This window comes from Vanacampus margaritifer, chromosome 4 (genome assembly GCF_051991255.1).
Source record: "Vanacampus margaritifer isolate UIUO_Vmar chromosome 4, RoL_Vmar_1.0, whole genome shotgun sequence".
Classification (NCBI taxonomy): domain Eukaryota; kingdom Metazoa; phylum Chordata; class Actinopteri; order Syngnathiformes; family Syngnathidae; genus Vanacampus; species Vanacampus margaritifer.
The window spans coordinates 5969699-5987500 of record NC_135435.1 but is presented as its reverse complement, the minus strand read 5'-3'; the positions used below and the strand labels follow the sequence as shown (position 1 = coordinate 5987500).

General features: G+C 38.8%; 2 protein-coding genes across 2 annotated transcripts in view; one reads left to right on the top strand and one right to left on the bottom strand.

Annotated features, from left to right (window-relative positions):
- tp53bp1 (tumor protein p53 binding protein, 1) overlaps nucleotides 1-17802 on the bottom strand; it is a 35402-nt gene that overhangs the window by 17486 nt on the left and 114 nt on the right. The window contains exons 2-18 of the mRNA XM_077564673.1: nucleotides 14104-14313; nucleotides 12726-12813; nucleotides 12533-12626; nucleotides 12401-12453; nucleotides 12188-12316; nucleotides 11517-11568; nucleotides 11273-11427; nucleotides 9836-9953; nucleotides 9648-9742; nucleotides 9373-9563; nucleotides 6293-7289; nucleotides 5266-5382; nucleotides 4992-5165; nucleotides 4824-4890; nucleotides 1620-1718; nucleotides 411-636; nucleotides 31-90 (exon numbers count right to left, since the gene is read on the bottom strand). Coding sequence (XP_077420799.1) covers nucleotides 31-90; nucleotides 411-636; nucleotides 1620-1718; nucleotides 4824-4890; nucleotides 4992-5165; nucleotides 5266-5382; nucleotides 6293-7289; nucleotides 9373-9563; nucleotides 9648-9742; nucleotides 9836-9953; nucleotides 11273-11427; nucleotides 11517-11568; nucleotides 12188-12316; nucleotides 12401-12453; nucleotides 12533-12626; nucleotides 12726-12813; nucleotides 14104-14283 — 2895 coding nt within the window. The 5' untranslated portion in view covers nucleotides 14284-14313. The remainder of the gene's footprint in view (nucleotides 1-30; nucleotides 91-410; nucleotides 637-1619; nucleotides 1719-4823; nucleotides 4891-4991; nucleotides 5166-5265; nucleotides 5383-6292; nucleotides 7290-9372; nucleotides 9564-9647; nucleotides 9743-9835; nucleotides 9954-11272; nucleotides 11428-11516; nucleotides 11569-12187; nucleotides 12317-12400; nucleotides 12454-12532; nucleotides 12627-12725; nucleotides 12814-14103; nucleotides 14314-17802) is intronic.
- Nucleotides 17426-17802, top strand: part of map1aa (microtubule-associated protein 1Aa) — a 48054-nt gene continuing 47677 nt past the window's right edge. Inside the window, exon 1 of the mRNA XM_077564670.1 lies at nucleotides 17426-17452. The gene's annotated coding sequence lies outside the window, so the exon portion shown is untranslated. The remainder of the gene's footprint in view (nucleotides 17453-17802) is intronic.

The following is a 17802-nucleotide window of genomic DNA, read 5'->3' as shown; positions in this document are numbered from 1 at the left end:
ATTGTTTTTTGTTTTTTTTAATGTACGCACCTTGCCAGCCGGCGAACATGGCATTGTTGTACAAGAGCTGGCTTTCTGGGCAGCTGCATGCTAGCACATATTAAAAGTTTGTTAAAAATGCAACACAAAATATCAACATTATAGGATATTTTTGCGTTATAGATTGTATTTTTAGAAAACATGCATCTAGCTATCTAATCATCAATTGGCAGAAGCCTAATAAAATTATTGAGGTAATTTTCCTAATCAATTAGAAGCTAATTAAAAGAACTTTGGAGGGAAAACATCTGTCTTCATATCTAATGGATACTTTCACTGCTTCACACATGACTAATTTAACATACATAGGCTCTGAACCAAACAAGGTCTTATTAAAATAATCATGAAAGTGTAAACAATGACTGAAGAACCTTGTGGGATGGATTAGCAGCTATAGAGTTGTCTAAAGTCTGGTTTGGGACAGACAGCTCTGGTTCTTGGATCTCTTCAAATTGCTCAGTTTCCGTTTCTTTTGCAGCCTCCTGTGGCACTGCCAACACTTCCACTTGTAAAGACTCTGATTGGCTATTAGGCAGGCTGCTACATCCTAGTGATGAAGTCTGGGAGCATCTTTGTGGTGAGGTGAACAGCTCTTCCCTGCAGAAGTAAAAAAAAAATATATATATTTAGAGAACCTTAGAGATAAAAGTGAGGGACTAGTGACTTACAGTATGTCTATAGGAGTACGTTTTTTGGCTGAAAACATCAGATTTTGGCTCGGAAACAAATTGACTACTAAAGAATGGATACAAAACAAAATCAATAGTTTTCATGTGCCTCAGTCAGAGCCCAGATCTACTGTAGATCAAATTCAAACGTTGTAGGGTGACCTGAAGAGCTGGTTGCTAAGACTGATTACCAACTTGGTGTACTATTTACCCACTCTCAACGCTTTTTTTTTTTTCAATTGAATTGCACAGCTTACAATTTACACCATTTAAAATTGTTTTGAAATGATGAACAGGTATTATACTTGAACATTCTAAGCAGTATATAAAGTCCAGCTTGAAGAACGTCAAAATGCACAAAAACAAGGACAAAGATTGACCTTACTAAAAAGAGGGTCCCAAGCACATATGCATAATAGTGCTTAAAATAAGCATATGCCCAACGGCCTGAAAAGCTGAAGTAGGTCTCTCATTTCTCATTCCATACACATACAACAAGGTGACCCATATATGACAACTAAAATGCATTACAGCAAGGGGCAAATAGACATCCAATTTTGATCTGGCATAGAGTAAAAATTAAAACTAGCAAACAGTTATAAATAAAATAAAATTTATTTTGAATATTTCCAGAGCTGGGCACTTCCAATAATCAATTATCGCAAGAGATCTGCTCTGAATATTTCCTTTAGCAGCCTATAGTAACTTTTCATAACCACGTTAGCTTGATAGAACAAAAAGATCTCTTCGAAACAACTCTATACATTTAGGCAAATATTTCCTCAAAGCTAAATGGAAGCAAAGCCTACTTACTAGCCCAATATATATCAATTGGAAGTTTAGAAGTTAATTTGTGTGCTCTTGCCAATGACAGTTGCTTTGACAATTCCACACATAGAAACAGAGACTCACCTGACAGGTGTGTTGTTGTCTCCAGCCAGATGAATATCTTCATCCTCTGCCTCCTGCTGTCTGTGCACCTGCCTGACACGAGTGAACACTGATGGGCTGCTGGGAAAGAAAACATTGTCTTTGTGATTGTTTTCACAAAACCTGAGTTACCTATTTGGGTGGTTCTCAGAAAACATGGTCCACGCTGACCCATTTTGAGTCAATATTTTTTTCAGATTTAGAATCAATCACCAGATTTCACTGCTTACAATATTGCATATCGACGCTGCTATGTCCATTTTTGTCTTTTGTTTGACATTTTTACGTTTTGGGATATCTGCATTCAGTTACATGCCATCCATCCATCTAAAAACAAAACTAAAAAAAATGACAACAATGGACATGTTTTTCCACATAGCAACACAATATACTGTATTGTGCAGAGACAAAATTAACAACCTTTCTGAGATTTGTGCTGTTTATGTGTGATTGTATTTTGAGCAGTGACAAATAAACCTCATGACCACTTCCTGTTCGTCACATGCCAACACACCCATGTAATTACAGTAATGTCTGGACTATAAGGCGCACCTGACTATAAGCCGCACTAGCTAAATTTGGGGAATACTCAAGTTTGTTACACATATAAGCCGCACCCGACTGTAAGCCGCAAGCGTTTTAATGTTACCACACCGAGTTCCCGCTACTTTCTTTTCCATAATGAGGGCGCAAATTGTCTCGCTCTCATTTCCATGATGGCCGCACACAGCTGCTCGTGCGCATGGCTTCAGCCTTTCCATATGTAAGTGTAAACTACACCACATTAACTTTTGTGCTTAACCTCTCAAATAATTTTACAATTCACCTTGAAGTGCCTCATCAACCCACTCTTGTTGTTCCATAAACATGTTTACTCAACAGTGAGCAGCTTCTCTCACAGATTAATATAATTTCATATTTACCTCATTTACTGTATTTAAAATTATAGGTAGTTCACCTAACACATTATCCCCCTAATGGGCTCATATTTGCCCAATTGAATTTAATATTAGCTATACAATTTTTTTCCACTGTCACTTCTTTCTAATTGTGAATTTCTTTCAGCTAGTTTTAAACTTAATAATCAAATTCCAATATTAGATTTGCAGGTGTCACAGCTTCACAAGTAGTGCAGTATTTAGGTAATATCCGGTATGCCAATTTATTTTATGACTTCAGCTTGATATGATAAACTAAAAAGTATGTGCACTCTTCCAATCACACTTATCCGCAACACAATGCAATGCAGTAGGCCAAATTGAGTGTAATGAATTTAAGCAAGCACGCACACACACACACATGACACTGCCTATCTAATTGCTTTTTACACAAGTGTTCTGTTGACTTTCAGCGTGGTTAATTAACCCCCTGATAACAGTTTGATTAGCCAGGCTAATTAAATCAGTAGGTGAGAGGTAGTTCGTTAGCAGTCATGCTTTTAAGAATAATTGCACAGAATTATTTAGAAATGGAAATTAAATGCCTGTGAGGGAGAACTCCTGGACACAATTGTCTCCTTTTTTTTTCACACTACAGTGCATTGATGTAACCTACAGTAATTATGGATCAGCAATTGTAGAAATTGTATGATTTTGCTGAGGATACGAGAGTATTTAAGCTCACTTGGTTGGTTTTGCTCTGTCTGACGCTCTTGCGCTTCCTTTATAGTGCGACCCCTTGTGATCTGATGGATAAGCCGCACCTTTGTATTAGCCGCAGGGTCGAATGCAAGTGAAAAAAGTAGCGGCTTATAGTCCATAAATTACTGTATAATAAATCACCAGATTTCACTGCTTACAATATTGCATATCGACGCTGTTATGTTGAACTACTTGTCCATTTCTCTCATTTTTTTTTTTACGCTTTTTGGAATGTCTGCATTCAGTTTCATCCCTTCAATCAATCCATCCAAAAACAAAACTGTAAAAAAAAAAAAAAAAAAAAAAGAGACAAAAATGGACATGTGTTTTTCACATAGCAGCGACAATATATTTTATACTGCAGAGACAAAATTAACATCCTTTCTGAGATTTGTGCTGTTATTTACGTGTGAATGTATTTTGAGCAGTGATAAATAGCCCTCATGACCACTTCCTGTTTGTCACATGCCAACACACCCATGTAATTAAGGGCTCTTTATACCTATGCTCTTGCATCACTATACAAAAAAATATATATTGCTACCAATAAACTTGCAGAATCTTAATATAACGCAATACTGTTTAAATCGAGTCCCAACACTGTCCATAATGTGACAAGACAATTGGCAGAAAAAAATTCTGTTACATTTGTTTAATCTTGTATCTTGTACACTTCCACCACAATGACTTCAGTATGTTGAAACACAAGTTTGATGGATTCACTGTAAAAAATACAATGTAAACATCTTTAAAAACAACACAAAAAAAGTTGTTTATTTTACAACTGAGTAAGCTACATGTCGAGCTCTGTGTCCACTTTAATTGGTAACAACCGACAAATAAAATAAATTGATACTTTTCCCATGCCAATTGGATGAAATCTTTCTTTAGCGTATTCTCACGTGAGTCAGCAGGATTTGAAAAGTGCACAGTTCAGCTGAGCATTTCATACTTCGCGACGCAAACGTGATAAATTGTGGCGTCCATGTGATTCTCAAATGTAACAATATGTAACTTGATGGCCACTGTTCACCATTCAGAGGTAATTTTCTGTCGCTGGCAACAAGCATGCCGTTTTTGGGGTCCCCTGATAAGTGACTTTTGGAGGTACAAGGTTTTGGCCCGACGCCAGCAATGTATAATTGGTCTTTTTTTTTTTTACTAGCTTTTCAACCCAACATCTTTGTATATAGGCAATGGAGGTGTTCAAGTGTAATACTAATTATTGAATAATTTATTTACTTGAGTGCTCAGAGTTTGGTGCCCGGGTAATAAGCGCTCCAATAGACCAGGACATTAAACAGTTTCCTGCAAACAAAGGGCTGAGTGAACTATATTTATTCATAGCACACAGCAGAGAGGTTTGATTTAAAGCATGTATCTTTTTTACATTCATTTTTGGGCTCTCATGTCACACCCCAGGACCATGTTTGATGAGAACCACCCATTTACCTTTTACCACAGTGAACAAAAAACTCATTTTATTCCCAATGCATGAGATGGTAAATAAGTGTGAAGCTAAAGATTGGATCGTAAACTATGGCACCTGGTTTCAGCCTTGGTGACAGTGGTAACCTTGGCAACAGATTCATCCTCTTCTGATAAAGTGGGCTCTGCAGACGAAGAGTTGTTAGTGGCAAAGTATAGTTTGAATGCCGCATCTCCATGGATACAACTGAGCCAGAATATGCTCAGCAGACCGAACGGCTCTTACTCTGCAGACTGAAGCGTTCGGAGCTTCCCTCTTCAATGGGGGTCACTAACTTCATCCTCAAACTCAGCCTCCCGTCCCCTTTCTCTGCCAACTCGTCTCCACATTCTTCCAGTACATCGTCTTTCACATCAGCACTGACATCGCCGGCAACGTCTGACTTCTCGCTAAATGTCTCTAGATAAATGAAAATCAAACAAAGAAGCTGGGCTTAAAAACAATGCCGCTACTTGATATTTATGATTGCATTGTCTGTATGTCTTTCACCAGAACACACCAATGGGAGTGCTGTGTCTGAGCGTCCTCTTCAACTGGCTGATTAGAGGAGGAGTTGCTCCAACAACTGGACCAATCAACTCACCATCTTTAGGCAGTGTGAAATGGAAGGACGTTTCTGCATAAAAGCATTAAAAAAAAAAAGATGACCATACATCAATTTCACTCATTCAAACCCAAAAACGTATAGATACGTTTTTAATTCATTCACTCCCAGCCATTTTCACTGAAGCAACCCCCTTAGTTCCCGGCTGTTATATTGGCTTTTGACTGATTTTGCAAGGCCCACAGAATATTGTGTTCTATTGCTATAAAAACATGGAACCTACCAAAAGAGCATTATCATTAGATTATAGATTATAAATTTCATTATTATTCACAAACCTGTTGAAAACACTGGGAAAAAGAGCTGGTTGCAACATAGTCCTGGCTGATCTCTAATACTCTGTTGTCACCTGCAGGCCGTTTTTTGTAATAACTACCCTTGCTTTAAGTCGCCTCTTCATGTCAGAAGCTGCATCAAAGCCTTCTGTACGCTCTTGAATAACAAAACAAAAATTTAAGGACAATGTATGAAAAAACTTATTTACACGTTTTTGGTTTTGAATGAGTTAATACTTTGTCCTGCACTCCCAAAAACATATTTATATGTTTTTTTATGCTAGAGCATACAGAAGGCTTTGATACAGCTTCACGAAGAGGTCGTCTAAAGCAATGGTAGTTCTTACAACAAACGGCCAGCAGGTAGCAGCAGAGTATAAGAGATCAGCCAGGGCCATGTTGCAACAAGCTCTTTTTCCCAGATACAAACACATACAGATACATAATATACTTTTTACCTGATGAAAGAAGACTCTAATCTTTATTTTGGTAGGTTCCATGTTTTTATAGCAATAGACAGAATAGTCTGTGGGCCAAAATCCAGTAAAATAGCTGGGAGTGAAGGGGGTTGCTTCAGTGAAAATGGCTGGGAGTGAATGAGTTAACAATGTTTAGATGCTAATGGCTAATGGGTGTGGAAATCATACCTGCTGAGCTATCACTGAAGCTCTTGTTTTTCTGCTCCTCTGGTTCTTGTACCGCGGCAGGCTCATGGCCATTAGTAGATATAGACACTTGGTCCGTGCTCGAATGAGGACTAGTGCCTTTTAAAAGCTGCGACTGTGTTTTGGGAAGAACCTGTGAGTCTCTATTGCTCTCTTCAACTGTGATAATGCTCTCATCCACGTCTGCGTCGTCCTTGTCAACAGATGACATCATCTCGCTTTGGGAGAGGACTAAAGCAATACCTGAAGAAGCCAAAGTACTCTGCCCCTCCATTGCCACTTCCTCCTCCTCCTCCTCTGAAGCAGCTTTTTCTTCAATATCTGCACGCTCGTCAATTTCAACTTTGCTCGTCTGACTATGAATGGATCCACAGTTCTGTGACAGTGATTGTGACGGACTCTCTGCACTTTCCGCTACATTCACGCCACTCTTTGCAACCTCCATAACAGGCATATTGGAGATCACGGACTGTGATTCCAGACTGCAGGGTGTGACATCTGACGGAGTCTCAAGTATACAGCTGTTGACAATCACATCTGAAGATTCAATCTTGGACTGAGAACAAGACACGTCATTAGGAAGGCCTGACTCTTTGATATCAGTCTCACATTCGTTCACGTTCACATCAGGTGATTTCAAGAAAGGCATCTGAGTACAAGGTTTGGAAGTGGGGGCACTTTGTGATTCAGCCCAGATGCCGTTGCACTCGCTCCTCTGATCGGAGTGTGGAGCCACAGAGTCAGTAGTATTGACTCTAGGCTGCTTTTCCAGTTCTTCTATCTGTGTCGCCTGGGTGTCCTCCATGATCTCTTCTGACAGCTGCTGGGAAGAATCGTCATTGTCCATGTTCACAGCGAGCTGTAAAGGCATTGTGAAAGCAGAGGACGTTTCCTGGTGACGAGGCTCAAGAGACAAGGGCTCAGTCTTGTTATCCGACGGTTGAGGAGCCTCCTGACTCTGTGTTGGGAGAAACACATCCTGGGGGGGGGGGGGGTAAAGAGCATTAAATGACCAGTACAACATTTGGAGACTTGCACAAACAAACAATAATCCAAAACCAGTGCTACACAATCACATAATTTGTCATCCATTTCCCAGTAAAAACAAGACCAACTATTTCAATTTTGATGACAGAATTCCTCTGCGGTTGATTCTTGTGAATCAACATTCATCTAAAAATTAGCTTTGCTAGATTTTTATTGGTGTGCTTTTTCAGCACAGCAAGAATATTTTACATTTTTGTTTGTGCATGATGACAAGTTGTACAATCCAATAGTTCACAACTGTGAGCGCATTAGTAGTATACTATGCCAAATAAATTGTTGATTCCGATTCTATTTACTCATTAAAATTGAGCTCTATACAAAAAGCAGTGTTTTTGATACAGATCTCACTGAATAGTGGGTTTACAGTCCTTAACTCATTTGCTCCCAAAAGCGTATAAATACGTTCTATTTTAAGTATTACCATGCTCCCAAAGACATTTCATATTTTATGAACAGCCATGCTTCTGCTGCGGCCTGCCCCTATTTGACAGCCAATGAGTGTGATCAAGTAGCGCACATACTTCGCCCCACCCATATTTTTCCCCCAAACAAACAAACATGGCTGCATGGGGGAGGAGCGAGTTTGTTCCGAAGAGAAATTCATCGTTCATAATACAGAGAGTCCTCCAGTTAAGTCGTACGCGACCTACGTCGTTTCGACTTTAACGCACCTCGTCCGTAGCCCCTTCTTTTTCATTAATTTCCCACAGTAATCACGCCATTTTAAAGTTATTTAAAGTTGTGTTGTTGTTGTTACCTCCAGCAACAGACGTCCATCAGGTGTGTCACATTTCCGTGTGCAAGTTTGAATTAGTTCCGCGCCGCCGTCCGTCAGCAATGAATGTCCGTGCGGAAACATTAAATACTGGTTCGGTGTCTTCCGGGTTGCGTAAATATGTTTTTTTAAAATGACTGTACAAAGTATTTTGATGTAAATCGACTTTAACAGTGAAACCTGACTTAAGTCTAAATTTGGGTTACATTGTCAGCGTAGGAACGGAAATCCGCTGTAACTTGACGACTCCCTGTATAACTGTTTTGGCTTCACGCCAAACCACAAAGATCAGGAGAAAATCATGTGCCAAGCGTGCAAGAAGAGAATGAAGACAAGTTATGGCAACACTATGAACTTCCATCACCTGAAACGGCAACGTCCCGCACAGTACAATTGCAGCCAAGCTAAAAACTCTAAAAGCAGTGACAACAGCTCATACATGCGCCTCAGCAAACCGTCACAGAAGCGTTCACCAAAATCACACCATATAATATTGGATACACGTTACGCGCTGCCAAGTCGTAAGATGTTTTTTTTACCAACACCGCCAAGCCTCGCGTGTACGTATATTGTAGAGAAAAAGCAGCGCAAAAAATACAAAAATGTGCAGTTTTTTTTTGATTTATTTATTTATTTTTTACAAGCGACCTCTGTAGTGTTTGTAAAAAAGTCAAGCGGATAATTCTTTAATGCCAATTTGCAAAAGTTACCTGAACCACGCCAGAACACAACAACATGCTCGATAATGTGCATAGCGCAGCGATAAAAAAAAAAAAAAAGTCCTTTGCATTCAGTAACTTTATTTATAAAAGGTACTTTTTACTTTGCTACCATCAACATTTTTTTTTTACTTTATATGTATGTTAACTTAAGACTATTTTGAATTTTGATTTACACTACTTGAAAACAGAACTGTGACTTTTGTTATTGTTTTGCTCAGGTATTTTGCTGCTTTATAATTTATATATCTCTTTACAAAAGGTATTTATTATCACAGTGTTCATTTTCACAAACTAATAATAAGCCTATTTATTCAATACTGCTCTTATTTCATGTGTAATTTAATTTGTATTGAAAAAAACTATTTGTAAAAAAAAAATCATGATTAAAATCAAAATTGTGATTTTATAATTTTTAAAAAAATCATGATATTCTATTTTTGCAAGATCGCCCACCCCTAATTGCAGCCTAAAAACAAATTAAAAAGCAAGTCATACGAGACACAACATGTGGTACATACGTGCGAGAACTCGGGCTGAGAGGGTAAAGAAAGCGGCTGCTCTACCACAGAACCAGCAGTACTCTGGCATACAGCAGGAGTTGACTTGGGTGGCTGTGGTTTATAGGAGGCTTCTGTTCCCATCGGCACGTCTTTCTTTAGAGCAGTTTCTTCTTCTGCAGACGGCCAGGTATCCATGGGCTCATCAGCATCTGACAAAGCAAAGTTTGCTCGTTGTCCTTTCTTTTCTTTTTCTTTTCTTTTTTTATTTTCATTTAAACAGAATTTTATATTACCACTTTGGCTCTCTGCTGCAGTTGGTGAGTTGGGGACAATCAACGGTGCGTGTGAAAAGTTGTCTGGGGTTGGGGCAACATAATCAACAGAGCTCCTAGGGGGGAAATGAGAATTCCAGGTCATTTCTTTTTGTGCTGGTTGTTTGCACTACATACGTGTGTGTGTGTGTAATCACCATGGGACTTACTGGGATAAGCTCTGCTGCGCCAGTGTTTCCTGTCCAGAAAGATGCAAGAGCCGCAGGGTGTTGGCTGGTGTTGAGGTGGGGTAAACTTGTTGCTCTGGCTCAGACACTGTACTGTCTACTGCAGCACAACAGCAACAAAACACTAATTAGTACAATTTTACAACTAACTGTAGTTGTTTATTTCCAATATAACGGAACCTATTAGGGTCCGACCAATATGCATTTTTTTAGGCCGATAACGATTTTTAGCAGAAAAAAAATACAGATTACCGATTAATCTGCCGATTATTTAAAAATATATATAATGCATAAAATTACCCTCCCTCCCCAATTCCTTTTCAATGGGTGTTACTTACGCACAAACGTCCGCTATTTAGATTCTCTGCTTTGAATGACAAGTCCATAATATGACTTTATCAAAAAAAATCATTTTTTTGTGTAGATTTATGGGTCAATAATAAAACAATTTTCACTTGTTTACAACTGCTATAAAGCATTAACCTTTTATTTTATATATTTTATCTTGTGTTATTTTCACAAGTCTTGGGACTTACTGGGCTAACCTGGGACCTTGGGGATTGTATTTCGTGCCATGTCATGTGGAAATGTGTGTTGGATCCTTGGATGTTTGCATCCTTGAATTTTGAGAAAAGAAAGTCTTTTAATCCTTGAAATATCAATTTTAAATATAACTTGAAAGGACAATGACAAAATAAAACCATAAGAAAGTGAAATAAGAATAGAATGAACTAAAATAATAGCAACTGAAAAAACAGTAAGAACAAATACTGACTGTTCCTATGCGTTTTGGCCTCTTGGGGGCAGTTTGGTGCCGTGCATCAATGGTGTACACACTTAGTGAGTACAGAAGAAAGTTATGATTGAATTCAATTAAAATAACTTGTTTTTCACACATTAGAAGAATTTGTGTCTTTGCGTAGTGTTATCACACCTGTGGGTATGTGTTCCCACACCATTTGTGTGAATATTTATTATTTGAAGTAAAAACACTCCCAAAGTCGATGCTAACATTCTGTTAGCATTTGAACGTAACCCTCCTTTTGCTTTTAGCATTAGCGCTAGGCTAGCGATGTTTTAAAAACAAAGAATGCTTTGTATTTAAATATACAGTGGATGTAATTCTTAACATTGTGTGTTTAGTTTTACAGTTAACTACAACTATGGTGTCATTAAACAGAATAACATACGCTACACACTTAATAGTTGCTAATGCTACGCAAGCAAAATGGTGCATTCATGGTACTTTCAGTGTCGGAAACTTCGGGTTTCTTCAATAACGTTTTAAGGGGGAAATAATTGGCCATTCGGGCCACTTGGCCGATTGTTTTGGCTAATGTTTGAACGCCAATTATAATCGGCGGCTGATTAATTGGTCGGGCCCTAGAACCGATGTGTGCCATATGCAAAAGGACATACCTGTCTTGTCAGCATCAAACATGTCCTGCTGAGATGATACTATTTCATCATGGTCCCGCTCTTCCGGCTCACCAGAGTCTTTGAGGCACTGCGAGTGCAGTAGCACCTGAACATTCAGTGTTTGATCCAATCGGCTGCTGGAGCTCACCTCAGATCTTGAGGAGATACAAGAACTTGAAATTGGCAATTGCATCTCGAATGGAAGACCATCAAAACAAAATTGGAATTAATTAGAAGGTTATACCTGACTACTTTGTATACCAGATCCTGTGATGTCACAGTGTTGATGTTGTGCTCTGAAAGAAAAGGGGATACTTACTCCAACTTAATTTAGACATGTTGAAGTCATACACCTCTACTGAGCGACAAGCAAGTTTAGCCTGGGTTGTCAGCAGAGGTTATAAGTGTCTTCGGGTGCATTTTTTTTTTTTAAATCAATCCGTGATAGGGATCATATTTGTAAAATGAGTCTTAAATTATGTTTAGCTGTTTTGGGATTATAGTTTTGTGGTATAATTATGGTTTAAACCAATGTTTCCCAAACTTTATTGCATCAAGGCACTTATTTTACATGAGGGAAAAAAATGTCATGGTACACCACTAAACATATATTTGACAAAAAGGAGATAGCAAGGACCTCTGTTGTTCTTGTCACCATACATCGCTGGTATAAATGAACAAAGATGTTATTTGCAGTACGTGAGTACACAATGATTAGAAAACTGGCTCAAATAATTAAGGCAATTCTACAAAAGAATTCAGGGGGGCTTCAATGCCTCTATTTCCGATTCCTCGCAAATAGCGAAATTGTGTCAACAGTTTTACTTTAGTAAACAACAAATGTAAATAAACTTTCAAAAACATATTCAGTATAACATTTGTAGCATCTTTTATATGTACTCAACGTCTTCATACCGAATTTGGAGTGTGTCTCACTGGCTTCTCGAGGTTTGTCACACACATCTCCCTTCTGGCTGTTCACTTCATCAACAACAAAATCCTGACTCTGGGAAAGTGCAAGGAAACCAAACTGAGAGATTCCATCTGAAAGAGACAAAAAAAAGATATCATGTACTGTAATTGTTTTTATTGCCGGGCCTTCGAAGAAATGTGACTAAGAGCTCCTACCGTCAGACTGATCGCAGGGTCTTGTGGAATCAGAATCCATTGGCAAATTACTCCTAAAATATTGAGACAAAAATTTAAAACAATTGTCTGACTGAGCACGAGCAATCTGCTACAACAATGGCCAATGGGTACTTGAGTTTCTTTGCAGGGTTTATGTCGAGAACTTGACTCTCTTCTTGACACTCTTCTTGGCATTCTGAACTGTGGTTGGCCAGAGCGAGAATGCCTAGAGATGAACAAAAACAACAACACAAGTGTTTCTGTTAGGCTGTTAAAAATACAAGATGGGGGAATGCTTACATATTGTTAGAAAAAGAAAACTGACCAGGACCAGCCTGGCTGTTACTACGGCAGCTCTCTGACTGGCTATCAATCTGAGAGCTTCTACTTCCTACTGGTGACGATATCAGCTCCTGGAAAGATGAATTATTATTTATGTTTTGCAAAGACAAAAATACATTATGCATTGTATACGATTCTAGAGTTGTGACTGGGTCCACAAAAAATATTTGGCAAAATCATGTTCCAATATGATTTCTTCATGCATTTAGTTTGTTTTAAGCATGATGCACGATGGGCGTACGTGGTAACATTTAATATTTTATTTCCAAGATAAGTAAATATTAAGTCATTTCATTTGCCTGTCAATAACGTATGTGGCGCGCAATACAACTTGTTTCCCTGGTATCGATTCTAATTTCCTCAATCGATTCGATTTCCATTAACAAGAGTTCAGTTTGATTCGATTGAGATTTTTCTCGATTCAATTTGATTCGATTCACTTCAATCTGATATTGATTCCCTGATTTGAACCCATTACCTCTGAACTGTGAAGTGGGTGCGCTATCGAGTCCTCCTGAGAATATTGTGTGGAGGTTGGCGATGTTACAAAAAACGATACTGCATATCTCAACCGCTGAGTTTTCTACTAAATTTATGCTAGTAGGTCCACCGCTCTTCGCTATATTTCGCTATATAAAGACTCTGTAAACAGCAAAGTGTAGCGGTCTGTGAAGTTCACAATGCTGTGTTCGGCTCAAATGGGCAAAAAGTGATGTTTGCTGCTGCTTTTAATATCGCAACATGGCAACGGCCATATCGTAGCAATTTTTATATTGTTACATCCATCCCTAGTGAACTCATGAATTATTCAAACCATGTAAAACGTTAACATTACCTGACCTGTCTATATTCAACTCATGTAAACACTGGTGGAAATAGTTTTAAATGTCAGTTATCTTACAGTACAGAAATTACAATACAAAATACAGTCAACATTGCGGTATTAAACTTCTACTACATATAGCACTGCTTATTTGTATTAACACATACAGATACAGGTTTATAACAAAATAACTATTCTTTACTGCAATTTGAAGTGCTGTGCAAAGTCAATAAAACAGTACCTTTTCAAACATGATTTTCTTCAGAAAAGCGGCATGTTTACACTTGCAGTCCTGATAAATTATGCAGGCATATTTAATATAATGGGTGTGAGGAGGTTAGAATCCCGTCTCTTAAAACCAAACCACCACGAACCACGATAGCCTCTTTGCGGCCTAACAACAAGTCAACCGTGACTTCCTGTATTCGTTTCGCGTCACTGTAAATAAAAGAGCACGGCTTCCATATAGCTGTCTGTTTAATGGCTGTGACGAGAAAGGCGTAATGTTTCGACATGTTTCTTTCGCGACGCCGCTTACCAGGACCGGGCTGCATGCGCTGGGCTGCAGGTTTGATAGACGTCGGGCCAGCACGGCACGATAGCTGCTCTCGGGGTCGTCTTCTAAGGCGACGCTGTCCGGCTGGGAGTCCTCCACGATAAGGCATGGGTTCTCCGGCTGAGGCAGGCTAGAGTCCAATTCACTTCCGTCGAGATCCATGAGGTCGAGCCGTGATGGGCAGCAGGCTGACTGACGACACACAAAGAAGCATGTGTGAACGAGCTTACTAGTTTGCTTTGTTAAGAGTCGGCGCACTTCAGCTAAACTAGCAACCCGTTTCCATCAGTATCCATGCAGTATGTTTTTATTCAGGCGACTATTGTCTATTTCCTCTGGCAAATCAACACACATACATACACACCCCTGCTGCTTAGAGTCCTGCGCAGCGCGGCAAAATGAGCTGGGAGGAAGTCTATTGGCTTGAGCGAAGGCGTGACGTCACTGAAGTTCTTTGCTTGGTTTGATGGTTACTGATCATTTGTTTTAATTAATTGTTTTTAGTCTGGTGCAGATAGTTTTTTTTTTTTTTTTTTTTTAAGTAGACTCTGAAATTCACTTGAGTACATGAGTAAAAAGTAAAAACGATTTTTTTTTTATTTTTTTTTTTTACTATTGACACTTCGAGCTTACTTTACAACTCAAAATGGCGGTCAACTCTGTGAAATGACCTTCTACGTCCATTAAAAAGCATTGGACTTTGGATCGTTATAATTTGATTTGTGGGGATTATTTTGACTTCAAAATGTGATGAAATGACGTTTGACTACTATAACAATCTGCCTGGTTGAGTCACAGGCAAAAGCAATACAATACGCTGTTTGTTTACACCTTGTAAAGGATGCATTTGCATTCATTGCATTGAGGAAATACCAGAAACGCCCGGATGTTCAGATTTGTCAATTGCCGAAGTTCCTAAATCCTGCATCTCACTGAGGGGCAAATGTTTGCGAGTGTTGGCAAAGGTAAAGTCCTTGGAGTGAAATAAATGACGGGTCTTCGGTTAAAATTATGTCATTGGTTTAATAGAAATTAAATGTTATGTATCAAAAATATTAGTGGTACAGCACTGGTTATGTTACTTAGTATCAATTAATTTGTGACAACAAAATCAGTGTTTCCCACACCATGTTAATACACCATGTTGGGCCACCCAAGTAAACTGGCCACCACCCGAGTAGATTTCAAGAAAATTTAATAAAAATAAAATAAAAACTAAAACTAAAAATGTGTAGCGACCAGATATACCACATGTAACATTAGTTCGCCATCACTCACATGTGGATCGTGAGGTTAGAGGAGATGCAAGTAGCAGGACTGAGAAACCCCCCACACGGGTCCACCCACCCGGGTCCACCCACCCAAGTGGATTTTAAATCTTACACTTCATGATTCCAAAGCCAGACAAAAGTTTAACTTTTTGGAAGGAGTACTGTACATCTCGTTACATGGTCTTAAATGTAACAAAGAAAAAGAACATCATACCAACACTCAAACAAGGTGGTGTTAGTGTGATGGTCTAGAGTTGCTTAGCTATTTTAGGACCTGGACTACTTGATGGAAACAAGCTGAAGTCGCACTTGAGTTTGCAGTTGTTTTAAAGGAATGTTTTAGAGTGGCCTCTTGCAGTAAGCTGCAAATGCTCCAGTGTTGCTGAATAAAAACAATTCTGCAAGGAAGGACAGGCCAAAATACCTCCACATAGATGTTAAAAACTAATTGCCATGTATAAAAATGGTTTGATTTCAGTAGTTGCTGGTGAGGGTGGCCCAACCAGCTTTTTAGGTGTAGGGGCAAGTACTATTTCGACACAGGTCAAGGGTAGCTTTGAATAGTTTTTCCCCCTTAATAAATAAAATCTCTATAATAAAACAGTTTATCTCGACTTGGCTTATCTTTGTCTAACATTTACATTTGCTTGAATTTATCTCATAACTGGTGAAACTGCAAAAAAAAAAGGAAGAATTTGAGAAAAGGTTAAATACTTTTTCACAGCACTGAATTCATGACATTTAAATGGACATCATTGTAAATATGCATCTTTAACCTATAAATTGTATAAATATGCCTATCGGACAAAAGAGATGTGTGCAGGTCCATCTACATTCAGAATGTTTTGTAACGTTTATTTACAAATGTAAAGTCATGTATTTTGTATCATACAAATTTTCAGAAAATAAAATAGAAACCAAAATTAAAAAGTTTTCATGGTTCTACACAGTTTTTTGCATCCAATGGGAGACAGGCTTGGGAAGGGCCAGCCACAATCTTTGCATCTGCAAAGTTGTGAAGTATAACTGTTTGTTGGCTATATTTAACTTTAATGACATTCTATTTGAAATAAAGCATAAAAAACTGCTCTTTGTAACAATTTGCCCTAAAATATCTTTACAATAGCCTTTTTATTTGACCATTTATGACTCAAACATCTTCTAATTGGCAGACTAACACCTTAGCTGTTCACAATGGGTACTCCTGCAAGCCTCTGACCAATAGTTTTCAGACTAGATTCGGGTTCGAATTTCCCACCCTCTCTCAGTGGGTGTGATGTCATATGCGCGTTCTCGTGCGTTCCATTCAGGCTAAATGTTGCTTTATTTTCCTCGGTGAAGATAGCCTATTGTAGTGTCAGCATGCCAGCAGAATGTCATACGAGCCAACTTTGTGTTGTGAAAAATCTGGACTTTTTTTCCATTGGCAGGCTCGGTAAGGGGCAGATGGTCAACTGACATTAATTTGTGACAGGCGGGCTACCAGTTGTGCTGTACATGTCCGTGCATCATGCACGTGAAGATGGGAGTGTGCAGTCTTATTTTTTGGCCACAGGTGGCAGTAGCGATACAAAATTTGATTTCTTCCAAAGAGCAACTTTATAAGTGGACAAGTGGACGTGGTGATTGTTACACTTGAGCCACAGATACAGTTAATTTGTGACACGCATCAACAAAATGACGTTTTCATTTTCCCTAAAATATTTCAACCTCCTCCTGCTTCGCTCATATGTCAATGTTTATTTGTTTTTTATCACTAAACAATCCCAAATTAACAATTATCAGTGGAGATAACATACAAACTCCAAATTAAAAGGCCAGAGCAAAGATTTGAACCCCAAATCTCAAAAGTGCGAGGAAGATGGGCTAACTACTAGTGTCCCGTGCTGAAATGGAAGCAACATTTATTTGTAAAAATGATTAGGAAAATTAAGAGGGGGATAATAGGAGAACTCACTAATTGATTAGGAGGTGTGTCTAAACTAGAGCAAAGCCTTTTGTCTCTATATTCAGTCGTGAATTGACAATGTACTGCACACTCCAGCAGCTCCGATAAGCAGGTAAGGCTGTGGCTGCTATCTTGGGGAGACACAATGAATGGTAGCGATTAATAGTGATGACTCGATTCTGCCAATTGTGTAGATATGTCACGACCGCAACAGTCAATTCATTATATTACCTTCCTGTCTGCCATGCACCGCCACGTTACAAGTCACATCGTCACATCAACGGCTAGGGCAGTGCCAAATACGTTTTAAAATGAATGCTCTGCCATTACCCAAAATGTCTCACATTCGCCCCCTTCACACACGCGCAATGAAGCTCACGTGGGAAATATTTGACTACGCACTTCCATTGTTCATCATTCTACACGTAGTTCGAGACACAAATAGGGAAATGTTCAACGTTA